This window comes from Boleophthalmus pectinirostris, unplaced genomic scaffold, assembly GCF_026225935.1.
Source record: "Boleophthalmus pectinirostris isolate CB_2022bp ecotype Guang Dong unplaced genomic scaffold, ASM2622593v1 HiC_scaffold_21, whole genome shotgun sequence".
Classification (NCBI taxonomy): domain Eukaryota; kingdom Metazoa; phylum Chordata; class Actinopteri; order Gobiiformes; family Gobiidae; genus Boleophthalmus; species Boleophthalmus pectinirostris.
Genome location: NW_026571175.1, coordinates 2,890,151 through 2,902,421, shown reverse-complemented (window position 1 = coordinate 2,902,421; position 12,271 = coordinate 2,890,151). Strand labels below are relative to the sequence as shown.

The following is a 12,271-nucleotide window of genomic DNA, read 5'->3' as shown; positions in this document are numbered from 1 at the left end:
GGGCCACAACGTGACCTGAACCAGGAACCTCCGGGAAAACCGTCAGCGCAAAGCCGAGAGGAGAGGCGGGAGAGGGGGAGAGCGACGGGCGACGCGCAGGGACCAGAGCAGCGACGAGGAGAGACGTACACAAGACACGAGGATTTGAACGATCTGCTTTGGATATAAATGTGTGAATTAATCGGGTTTTTTTTTTCATCAGTGCGCCTTTAATACAGATACCAGAACATGTACTGACTAGTATTGGTTGTAATAAACGTCTCACTGATAATATGTCTGTCTTGTTTTTCTTTTTGGTTGCGTTTATTGCCCTGAAACACAGAAAAACATGCGTCTTTATTATGAGCGGGCTCGCATCTCCACAGCTCTAACTTTGCTTCTTTGTCTCCATGGTAATGTTGTTCCTTTGGTCTTCCTCAGTACGGCATATCTGTGTCCGTGGAGAATGGTTTTAACGTTTTTTTATGTTTCTAAAATGTGTTTGGCATCGGTCTTGGCCATTACGCACAGGTTTGTTTGTTTCCTGTGTGGATCTGGTCACATGTGCAGGTCCACTGTTTGGTTTACAGTCTGTTTATTATGCACAGTGTACAGTTGTCGATGTCATTGTGCCTCTGTGCTCGTCTGTCGCGCTCCCCCCTCTCCACGCGGAGGCCGCTGTCGCTGGAGGCGGAGACGGGACCCCCGCTGACGTCAGTGGCTGTTTCCTGCAATAGAAAGTGAGGCAGCGCAAAGCAACGAGAGAAAACCCAGAGCTCCGCGCGCGTCCTGGGCACAAATACGGCCTTTAAACCCCTGACAGCGGATCAAAGTGCATCCGTGAGTACCAGAAACACGCATTTGCGTCTTCACGCATGGGTTTGCTTCGTCTGTTTCCGTCACTTTGCGTCATTGTGGCTGCAGCGGACGTGCGTGTGCCTTCGTGTGCTCGCTCTGCACTTTTAGCTCGCTCTAAACTTCCCTTTCGGCTGTGTTGCTGAGAGCTATTTTCACCCAAACGCACGGCTCGGCTCGCTCGGGTCCGCCTGCCTCTCTGTGCTCGCCTCTCGCGGACACAGAGGGGCTAAAGGGTGACTGTGCGTGAGCCTGGCGTGTTTAGTGCGTGCTGACATTGCTAACAGTGTGGTAAATAAACAGCGGACCGTAGGAGCACACACGGAGCGCGGCGCTGTACGTTCAGAATAGACTTGAGTCAGGCCACAGCTATTGCAGCGACTGAGGGGTTTTCCCTGGCTCCTCCCTCGGTGCTTCGCAGGGCGTTCACGTGTAGCAACAGGCTCAAAAATACGCTATTCCCATGTATTGTTTTTGCTCTATTCACCTCGTTTTTCTTCATCCAAATTACGCACGCCAATTTATTACACTTAATACATCATGAGCACAATTTTAACACGTTTGCACACCATTATTTTCACGCGTAAACACCCAACGCCCTGCACTTTTACATAACAGTCCAGTTTCAGCGACATCTCCTACAACTATTTGGCATGTGTCCACGTTTGGATGCGCTCTCACTCCATTGGCACGCCGTTTAAGGCAGGGTGTTCCCTCAAAAAGCGCTTGGCATCTTGACAGACGACCTGTACGTAGCCAATTCTTTTATTTCCCTTTCGCCTCTGCGCCAAAACACAACCAAAGAAAAAAAAATAAAAAATCACCAACACCAGGCTGGTGATACCGTCTTTACGCGTACGTCTCGGTGCACGCCGCCAGATTTCGCATCCCTAATTTTGTTTTTGTGGAAAATACGACCCGTGGGGATGATGTCATTGCTGTAGCGCCACGGGAGAGCATCCACGAGCAGCCAGTTGTAGTAAGAGTTATGTAATATTGGAAAAGCGAGCGAACAATGATTGGCTATTGAGACATTCCCACTACGTTAATATGTCCAGGACAGGTGATGCGTTATTCTGCGTGGGTCTGATGGCTACGATTTTATGATGCAACGGTAAGAAAGAAAGGATTTTTATCAATGAACAGCCGTGGTGCATGCGTAAATTGCTGCTGTCGTTTTCACGCAAACTGGAACAGCGTTTTTATCTCTCTGTTGTAGCGTTTCCCATGCGATCATTTGCATGTTTTGGCTCGTAAATGTTTAGAAGAAGACGATCAGAAACCCCTAGAGAAGTTGTGTGGTCTTGGTTATTAGCATGTAGTATCTGATGTGCTTGTGACTTGGGCGTAAAAGGGCCAGTTGTGGTTGTGAGAAGAGGGGGCAGAGCGGCGTTAAACCGGTAACATTGCGCTTATTGTCGGGGAAGGAGAGATAAAAATCAGCATTCAGGACAGGGTCACGGCTTCTGCAGCAGTCACACATGCACCAGCTGTAATACTGCTCAAAAGGCAACAGCGTTTTTTAGATTTGACCAGTTTTTCTCAATGATTTTGTTTGCAGAATTCAAATTTCAGGATTCTTTAATTCCAAAAAATCTTCTGTCATTGTTCTAACAGCTTTATCCACACCTCTGTTGTGTAAGAGTCACATTCTAATGCATTGTAAGTTTCTATAGTAACTCTATGCCTGCGGTGCGGTTGGATACAGTCTGGACAATGGACTCTCTATCATTCATTCACTACGGAGCATTGAGAGTCTGCGCTTAAACGGCGACCGCTCGGACACAGGGACACAGAGGGAACATGCACACTCAGAAGTCTAACCCACAACCTCCCCACTGAGAGGAGGAGACAGGATACCACTCTGCCACAGCAGTGTCGAGAACAGCTGCGAGGTTTCAGTGTGAGTCAGGAGGTATACACGCTCGTCTGTCTGGACACGTTTCCTTTACATTTAAACGAAATCGAAATCAAGCAATTGCATTTTTCTAGAGTCAGATGAACGGCCGTATCAAAGCTCCTGGATATTACACAAGTCTGACTCTTTAAGACGTGTTAGAACGTTGTTTCCTCCTCAAAAAAATACCTCGAGTTGTGTTTGGTTTCATTTCATGTTTGAGTAACTCTGCATTATTAGTTTGTTTTCATCTCCAAAGCTCAAAATGTTCTGTCCCACCTTGTGATGTCACGAAGCAGCTCCTTTTTACCTTTACTTCAGTCAAGATTGTGCAAAAATACCGAAGTATCGCTATATCGTATTGTTTAATGTGATGATACATTATCGATATCGCGTGCTGCTGTATCGATATATCACCAAGAGTATTTGTTTTTTTGGTATATTTCACTAAATGATTTTGTTAAGTGCTACAGTTTTGTTGTATGTTTAGTCCAAGGAAACTCTTTTATGCAACATTTGACATTTTCACTTTTTTGTAAATAGTAAAATGGGTGAAAATGTTTCATAGGCTGCATTCAGACTTGCAGATTTGGATTTTTTTTTTGTGAAATCCGATGTTTTTGCGAGGATGTTCACATTTCCAATTACCATATTTCCCCGGGCTATTAGGTGCTCTGGATTATAAGGCGCACTGTCATTATATGGTCTTTTTTCTAACTTTTTTTCGCAAATAAACCGCACCGGACTTTAAAGGAAACACAACAGTTGGATGGGTCAGTGGGACTTTGTTTGGCGCGTTCATGGTGACTCTGGACTTTGTTCAGTCGTGGCGTGTAGGGAGGGTGCTGTCTGGGACCGTTCCTTCGTTCCGTTCCTCGTCGGCGTGGAGTGATGAGTGTGTCTGTGGGTGTGTTTCGCTGTGCGGTCGCTGTCTGCTCCATGTGTGTTTGTGTGTTCTGCGGGTGGTGCGGCTTTGTAGTTTACTGAAGTCGTGGATTCGTGTATAGGGTGCTCTGGATTGTGGGGCGCGCAGTCGTTTTTTGATGCGGTTGGAGGGTTAAGAGCGCGACTAATAGCCCGGAAAATACAGTAAATGCGACTTGTATGTGACTCCAGTGTGAACATTAAACGGCCCAAAAGTGTCCCACATGTGACACTGGAGACACGATGACGACAACCGCAGCGAGCGTCTCTGTGTTTACAGAAGTTGTCCAAACATGGACGCAGCATTGAGCACCTGGAGATTTTAAAGTTCCTCTCGTACCGGAGCCAGAACATGAACAACTTGTTTTAAGGAGGAGATTGAGAACGAGAAGGACGAGGTTTTTGGCCGTGGTGTTTTGTCCGGTGAAAGGAATGTGTGGATGTGGAGACGTAGCCAAGAGTGGTGAGTGGTGATGTGCTTCGCTTTAGTGACACAGAGTTCATTAACAATTTTCATATGACGAGAAGAACATTTGTGTACGTTTGTCGCTTGTTGATGACGTGTAGGTGGATGAATGTGACCTGACCGTTCACACTGAAGTCGCATGTCAAAAGATCAGATATGTATCGGTTTCAGGAGCACATATTCCAAGTGTCCTGGGTCACATTTGAAAAAATCAGATCTGTGTGGTTCAGACTGACATTAAAAGATCAGATACAGGTCACTTTGGGGCCAAAAAATAGGATTTGGGTCACTTCAGGCTGCAGTCTGAACATTGCCTTATTAACTTTGCACAAGAAGTGGTTTAATAAAGACTTTATTACCACAGACATGATTTAGACTTTATTTTTTATTGAACCGTATCAAATCGCTTTGAAATATATCGTATCGAATCTAAAGTGCACTGTATCAACATATGTATCGTATCGTGGCCTGTGCATCGAGGTATTTATTGTATCGGCAACTTCTAAATGATACCCAGCCCTAATTGATATTGGCAATTTCTGGAGTTGAAATTATCCAAATGGTTCTAATGAAGGTGTATTGAGTTTAAAAACACAGTGGAGCACTTCCTGTATTACCAAATGACATCACAAAGTGGATCAGAGTGTTTTCTGTTTGAAAGTGGACATTTTAACACAGATCAGAAAATTGTGTAATCTTGGCCCTTTTAAATAACAGAATTGTGTGTGTGTTCCTGTGGCAGAGTGCTGATTCTTTCTCCTCCTGATCCTGGAGGTTGTGGGTTAGATTCCCGGTATTGCTCACTGGTTTTCCCTGTTGCAGATGTTTCCTGACTCGAGTCCAGGACTAAACTTGACGCGAAGCCCTTCCTGTAACTTTCCCATGATGCACCTGTGAATCAGAGGGGCAGAAAGATGCCGCGGACCAAGCAAAACAACCCCAAGAATCTGAAAGGTAACGCCCACTTTCCACGAGCACCGCACCTTATGGGAAACACCAGACTGAGCTCTCCTCTCCTCTACTGTACTATTATGAACTTGGAATGTCCCAGTACACTTGTTGACATTATATTATGTCTAAAATGTGCATGCTTTAATTTACACTCATTTAAAGCTACAGTATGTAACTTTCTGAAGGTGTAATGTCACCTGCTTGATTCCATGAAAACAGAAACCACACCCTCAGAACGTTCTCCATGGAGATAGATCAGTTAATTAATAAATACTGTTGAGACTGTTAATTAATCCATACTCAGTTGTGGTGAGAGACTATTGTAGCCACAGTTGCCCTGGGACAGACTGACAGAAGTGAGGCTGCCAGTCTGTTCTGTCGCCCCAGTAGTCACACACCACATTTATTCTAGGCATGTATGATGTGTCTTGCCTAAGGACACAACAATCGTTTTTGCCAGTGGCCATCCAAGTCCTGCCCAGGTCCAGCCCTGCTCAGCTTCTGAGATCAGACGAGCTCAGGCTTTGACAGTGACGTATGTCTGCATATGTTCTACTGTGTAAGAAAACAGCCAGAGGAACATTTCCATGGAAACAAGCAGCTTTTCCTCTAGGCTAAATAAGAGTCAGGTTTATGGAGATGCAAGCCTCACATGTCACACGTTTACATGAGAGCTTTAATTTAAAAAAAAAAAAATTTAATTCTCAATAAAAATTTATTTTGCCTTAAAAAGAGCATGTAAACACTTATTTCCTAATGAAAATGATTATTCAGAATTAAACTTAATTCTGAAGTAAGTGGGAGGTTTATTCCGATTTTAAAGTCAAATTAATTTCTTCCTGGATCATGTTTCACGTTTATTCTTCTTAAAAATAATTGTGGTTGTTCAGCACATGTTCGTTGTGTCGCCCTTCTGACACAATCCGGATGATCCGGCTCCAGCTGGCTTCAGACTTTCATCCACTGCTTTTTTGCGATTTGTGAGCGGGATGTGGGAGTGGGCTGAGGTAGAGCAGCCTCACACTCTTCCATTCTCCTCAGCTGAGAGCATGAAGCATAAAGCTGCGCAATTATCATCGGTTGACTGCCGGAAAAGTTTGGATTGTGCTTGTGTCCGTGGTGTAACGACAAAGTGCGTTTTCTTCTGTTCGACATAAATATGTTCGTGTCCCTGTCCAACCAGAACCTTCCCCACCCCCAGACGTTGAACAGAATTAAATAAAGATGATTTAAGGAGTTTCCCATGTAAACCTCAATTTGGGATTATTATTTCCATGTAAACTCCAAGGATGATATTTTAATTCAGAACAATTAATCTGGAATTAAAACCCATCATGTAAACGAGGTTATTAAGGATGCATGGTTTTATATCTTTATTCTTGTCTATTTTTTGGACTACAAAGTTACATACTGTGGCTTTAAAAATAAAATTGCGGGTTTGACAACAATAATAAATAGAATCTGTCTATAGTCGCATTTCCATTTAAAACCTGGTGTTACACATTTGAATCTGTGATATGAGTCATTGCTTCTGCCAGTGTTGCATTATTAACACTGTTCTGAGTGTGCAGCCCCAATATCAGACATTCTTTCATTTTGCCAGTTGGAAAATTTACAATCGCTTCTGAAATGTTGGGAAAATTGTTAAGTAAGAGTTGTATGTCTTTGAGAAATGTTGTGTTGCTGAAATGTTAAAAGTTGTCCGTGTTTTGTTTGCTGTGGATTGTTGTGTTTGTGATTCATTCTAAATTTAAAAGAGAAACTATAACATCTATTATTAGTCTTAGTGTTTTTGCTTGGTTGCCGTGGTGATGGTGGTACATTCTGGGTTCACGCAATGGCAGAGTTCCTCCTGTTGTTTTTAGACCAGCCCAAAGAATCAGAATCGGTTTTGAGTATCAAGTCTGTTCCTCACATCACATGCTTGTTATGAGGAGGCATTGTTTTTAACTCCAGAAGTTGTTAAATCCAGTACTTATTATCCACTTAATATCCTGTGTCGGGGCCAAAAGTCCTCAATATGGTGCCTATAAACAGGAAGCGGAAACCCTTGATCAGATTATCCAGTGAAATTGATCCCTTTCACTTACAGCACATATGTTTATAGTCCTGGTTTAAATCCTCGTTTAGATCCTGGTTTAGTCCTGCTTTAGTCCAGGTTTTGTCCTGTTTTGTTCCCATCTTAATCCTGGTTTAGTCCTGGTTTAGTCCTGGTTTAGACCTGGTTTAATCCTGGTTTAGTCTTGGTTTAGTCCTGGTTTAGTCCTGGTTTATCCCTGTCTTAGGCATGGTTTAGTCTTGATTTAGTCCTGTCTTAGTCCTGTGTTAGTCCTGTGTTTGTCCTGGTTTAGTCCTGGTTAGTCCAGGTTTAGTCTGGTTTAGTCCTGGTTTAGGTCTGGTTTAGTCCTGTCTTAGTCCTGGTTAATCCTATTTTAGTCCTGTCTTAGCCCTGTTTTAGTCCTGTTTAGTCCTGTCTTAGTTCTGTCTTCGTCCTGTGTTAGTCCTGTGTTTGTCCTGTTTTAGTCCTGGTTAAGTCCTGTCTCAGTCCTGTCTTAGTCCTGGTTTTATCCTGTTTTGTTCCTGTCTTAATCCTGGTGTAGTCCTTTATTTAGTCCTTTTTTATTCTTGGTTTTCTCTATCTTAGCCCTGGTTTAGCCCTGATTTAGTCCTGTCTTAGTCCTGGTTTAGTCCTGGTTTAGCCCTGGTTTAGTCCTTGTTTAGTCCTAGTTTAGTCCTGGTTTATCACAGCCTGCATCTCTTTGCCATTGCTACTAAAACACACACTGAGGTTTGGACATTCTCTCTTGAATATTTTCCAGTTTCAAGCGGGTTCAGCTCTTCTTTGTCTTGACTCAAATTTAAAATTTAAACTTTGAATTGTTTGCTGAATATTTGAGTAGTTTTCGAGGCCTGAGTTTCATGTAAGCTTCGACAAAAGGAACACACGAGCTCATGTTTGACTTTCCACTCTCTCCTCTGCTCCGAGAGTTTAGTCGTTTGTGAATGAGCAGTGTGTGTTTGTGTGTGTTTGTGTGTGTTTGTGTGTGTGTGGACAGCTGGTGTTTGGGTGCAGTCACTGGAAAAGACTTTTTCTAAAATATAACCGAACGATTTAGGAACATATCTAATTGTAATCCTGCTCCACTGTGTTTTTAAATTCCACACACCTTCATTAGAATCATTTGGATAATTTCAGCCCTGGAATTGAAAATCTATACAGAACTAACAGTTAAAATTAGCTGTTAACTTGAAAACTACCACTTCATGACATCACAAGCATTTGGAGCTTTGGAGATGTAGACAAACTAGTAAAAAAAAAGTTAAAGTTACTCAAACATGTGAAAAAAACAAACTGAAACAAACATTATAACATTATAACATGGCTGAAAGGTGCACTGTGTAACTTTTATTTTTTTTTCTATAGAGATGTCATTGCTCTGCCTGAATGTTCCACAGTGTGACATTAAACAGCTCTACTTTACATTTATTCAATTACAGGTGGTTTCATAGCTCAAAAATACCCAGAGAAACAGACATTCTGACTGTGAGCGGGGTCGCCTCTCCACAGACCTGACCTGTAACTTGGTCTGATTTGGTCTCCATGGAGTAGGACTGAACGATCTATTGTTTTGAACCAAAAATTGCAATCTCAGATGACACGATTTTTTGAGCGTCAAAGCCGTGTTGTTTTTGCAGTGCTCCTAAAGCGCAATTTAAATGAAATTTAGTTCTGCGTCGATTCAACACACACTGCCGCCGTCACCTTGTCGCTGTCGATTTAGATTTTTGCATCTGTGTTTAGGTCTATGTGCCGCGAAGTAATTCACCGCCAGAATGCTCGGAGGGTAGAATTTAAACCCAGCATTTGTGTAAAGTTTAACATGAACCATGTCTAACGCGATAGAAGCTCAGAACAGACTCACCATCAGCAGAACACCCCTCTGTCACAGAAAGAACACTCATATTCCACTGAGTCGTGTTCTTTAGTCCGACAGAAACTGAACCACATCAATGCATAAGGAGCCAGCTGTTTTTTTGAGAGCTTATAGTTTATGCAAATGAGCCATGTGGTTTTAAGTTTTGTTTCTGTAAAACATAAACAAATGTGCTCAAAGCTGCATTAAACACATTATTACTCAATGCATACTGAAAGAAAAGAAAACTGAGTACAGGAAATGTGTGTAGAGCTCACTCAAACTAATTTCTCTCTGTGACTAGATTAGGAATTGGAATACACTCGACGATTTGCAAGAACCTCAGAAGTGTGAGTTCAGGCACCAGTCAATCAGCGAAGAGTCAGACATTTTGTGTTGTCAACGACTCCCGAGATCGAGGATTTAAAGCTGGAACTAAGAGAATGTTTGGTGAATTTTATCAAGGGGAAAGACGTTATTGTCCTTCTTCCTACGGGATTTGGGAAAAGCTTAATATACCAGTCAGCCCCATTTGTGGTGCATTATATACATTGGTTAAATAAAAAAAGTACCCGCCTACCGCTGAGCGAATGAATCCTAACGCTGTGAGGTCAGACAGTTTCTACGAAGTGAAACCAGCTGATGAATCAGACTAGTAGAGAGGACCCATCACAGCCCGTATCGTTTTGACACATAGTTAGGGCCCATCATTGCAGGATTCTGGTGAAGTTTCTGTGATGTTTGCAAATGTTCATGTGCACTTAACTTGATTTGAAAAAAATTGTGGATGAAATCAAAATCGCAGTATCTTTTTTTTCTTAAAATTGTTCAGCCCTACCCATGGAGATAGAAAAGTTTAATGTCATACTGTGAAACACTCCAAACAAAACAGTAACATCTCTATGGAGAAAAGTATTTGACGAACCTTGAACCAAAAAAGTTATACAAAGCAACTTTAAAGCTCACAAGAGTCAGTTTTGCAAGACGTTTAAACTGGACTAACTTGAGCTAAATCAGACTAGGCCAACTCAGACTAATTCAAGTTCACATCTCAGGACATAAGTTTAGAAACCACCAAACTCCCACACGCATCACTGTGACCTTGTTTTTAAAGTTCAGCCTCCTGCACTCGTCTGCAGAAACCATGTGACATTCCATCTCGCTTTTACTGGTAAATCATTTTTAAAACCAAATGTCTACTTTTAGAATTTCCATCATTCAAATGCACTAAAGGCCACAACTAGTTTCGAAATAGATGCAAATGTTTCAAATGTTTTAATTGTTTGAAAGTTAAAATTTTAAACGCATCTTGAGAAAAGAAATTTAAACTGATAAACTTAACCCGTGACACACAGGGAGGACATCTGACACACACAGGAGGGGAGGGCATCTTTTCCACAGAATAACAGAGTATATTTAGTTGTTTGGAGGGAACTGATTGCAGTCTTTGTGATTTGCAAATTACAGCCGTTCCAATTGTGTGATCTTTGTGGCTGCACAAATTGTCTAAACAAAAACATGTTGTTTACCCGAGTCTCGGTTTAATTCTTTAATCCTTTCAAATGTTCCAAAAGTCATTTATTGTAACTGGAAAATAGTGAAAATCGAAACTTTAATTTTCACTGCTTGTATTAAAAACGGAGCAAGACGAAGTGCGGCTGTCGAAAGTATCCAACATCACATTCTGATCGATATGAAAACTAGTATTGAAACTAAACATTTACTCTTTTCTATTGTCTAAGGCCCGTCCACACTAGTGTGTATTCGAATGGTTTTGGTTGTGGGTGCAGTGTTCGTTCACACTAATTCGATTGAAAACAGCTCCAAGACAGAAGGATCTGGTGCCTCCAGCTCCCACGATTTCATCTGAGTACAGATCTGATCCGACACTGTGTGGACGCCTGAAAACACTGATACTCTGATGTAGTTCTGTGCACCATGAAGTAATTCACAGACAAAACACTAAGAGGCTAGAATATATGTCCATTCATATAAATGTGTGTCTGTGACAGGGGAGTCAATCTCAAATTCATAGAGGCCAAAATTAAAAACTGGGATTAAGTCGTGGGCCAAACTAAATATTTATTGAAAAATTTCACTATCTGCATGTTTTCTCTTCTTTCGAGATATGTAAAGTTAAACCTTTTCTTGGTTCAAAATCAAATGCCTTTATTAGTTTACGGCATGTCTTAATGGACAACTTAAAAAGTCCCGACGCGTTTCAGCCTATGGCTTTGATCAGGGGACAAACAGAACTGAGAGCAAATCATGTGAATTAAATACAAAAACCCACCAATAGGGCTGCTCCACCTGGAAGAGAAGGAGTGGAGACTCACCTGTGGAAAATGCCGTAAACTAATAAAGGCATTTTATTTTGAACCAGTGAGTGCCTTGGGTTTTTTTGCATCTTTGTACTGACTTCCCTTCCCAAAGACAAACACTGAGTTGGATCTGCTGTGTATTATCCTCTGGAGGTCCAGGAAGCGCTTTTTCTGAAACATTTTTTAAACCTTTTCTTAAACATTGAACCACGAACAAGCGTCATTAAAAAAAAAAAAAAAAAAAAGGTAAATACATAATGTCTCTATAGTCTATCTGTAGCCAGCAGGCAGCACATACTTGATATGATCTCGCGGGCCAAATATAATTAGATCACTGTCCTGAGTTTGACATGTCTGGTCTATCAGTACAACCTGCAGATGTATAATCTCTGAAAAACTTAACATGAACCATCTCCAACACGACAGAAACACAGAACAGACTCACCGTCAGCAGAACACCCCTCTGTCACAGAAAGAACACTCATATTCCACTGAGTCGTGTCCTTTAGTCCGACAGAAGCTGAACCACATCAGAGCACAATAGTGAGCTTTTTTTTTAGCTCTTAGTTTATGCAAATGAGCCATGTGGATTTAAGTTTCATTTCTGTAAAACGTAAATAAATCTGCTCAAAGCTGTGTGGATAGAGAAGGATTGTGGACACAGAAACAACGTGTCTGGACGCAGATCATTTCCGATATGGTGATACGGTGATACAGTGATTCGTTTCAGTGTAAACGTAGCCTTAAATGAAAGTGTCAGTTTTCGTTGTTTTATTGACATTGTCGTATCAGAATCATTATTGAGTATTGAGTATTGAAAATTCTTTTCACAATTATACATCTCACAGTACCATATTTACTGCAATATTTTGTGAAGATGAACAAAACTGTGAATTTGTTACTTTTTCCTTTTTAAAATGCCTTGACAAGACTTAACCCAAAGAACTAAGACTCAAAAGTGTTA

At 41.6% G+C, this 12,271-nt stretch overlaps 1 protein-coding gene across 1 annotated transcript in view; it reads left to right on the top strand.

Annotated features, from left to right (window-relative positions):
* Positions 1-901: 901 nt before the first annotated feature.
* The window catches only part of hivep1 (HIVEP zinc finger 1), a 94,310-nt gene continuing 82,940 nt past the window's right edge, over positions 902-12,271 (top strand). Inside the window, 2 exon segments of the mRNA XM_055157086.1 lie at positions 902-1,948; positions 4,944-5,075. Coding sequence (XP_055013061.1) covers positions 5,036-5,075 — 40 coding nt within the window. The 5' untranslated portion in view covers positions 902-1,948; positions 4,944-5,035.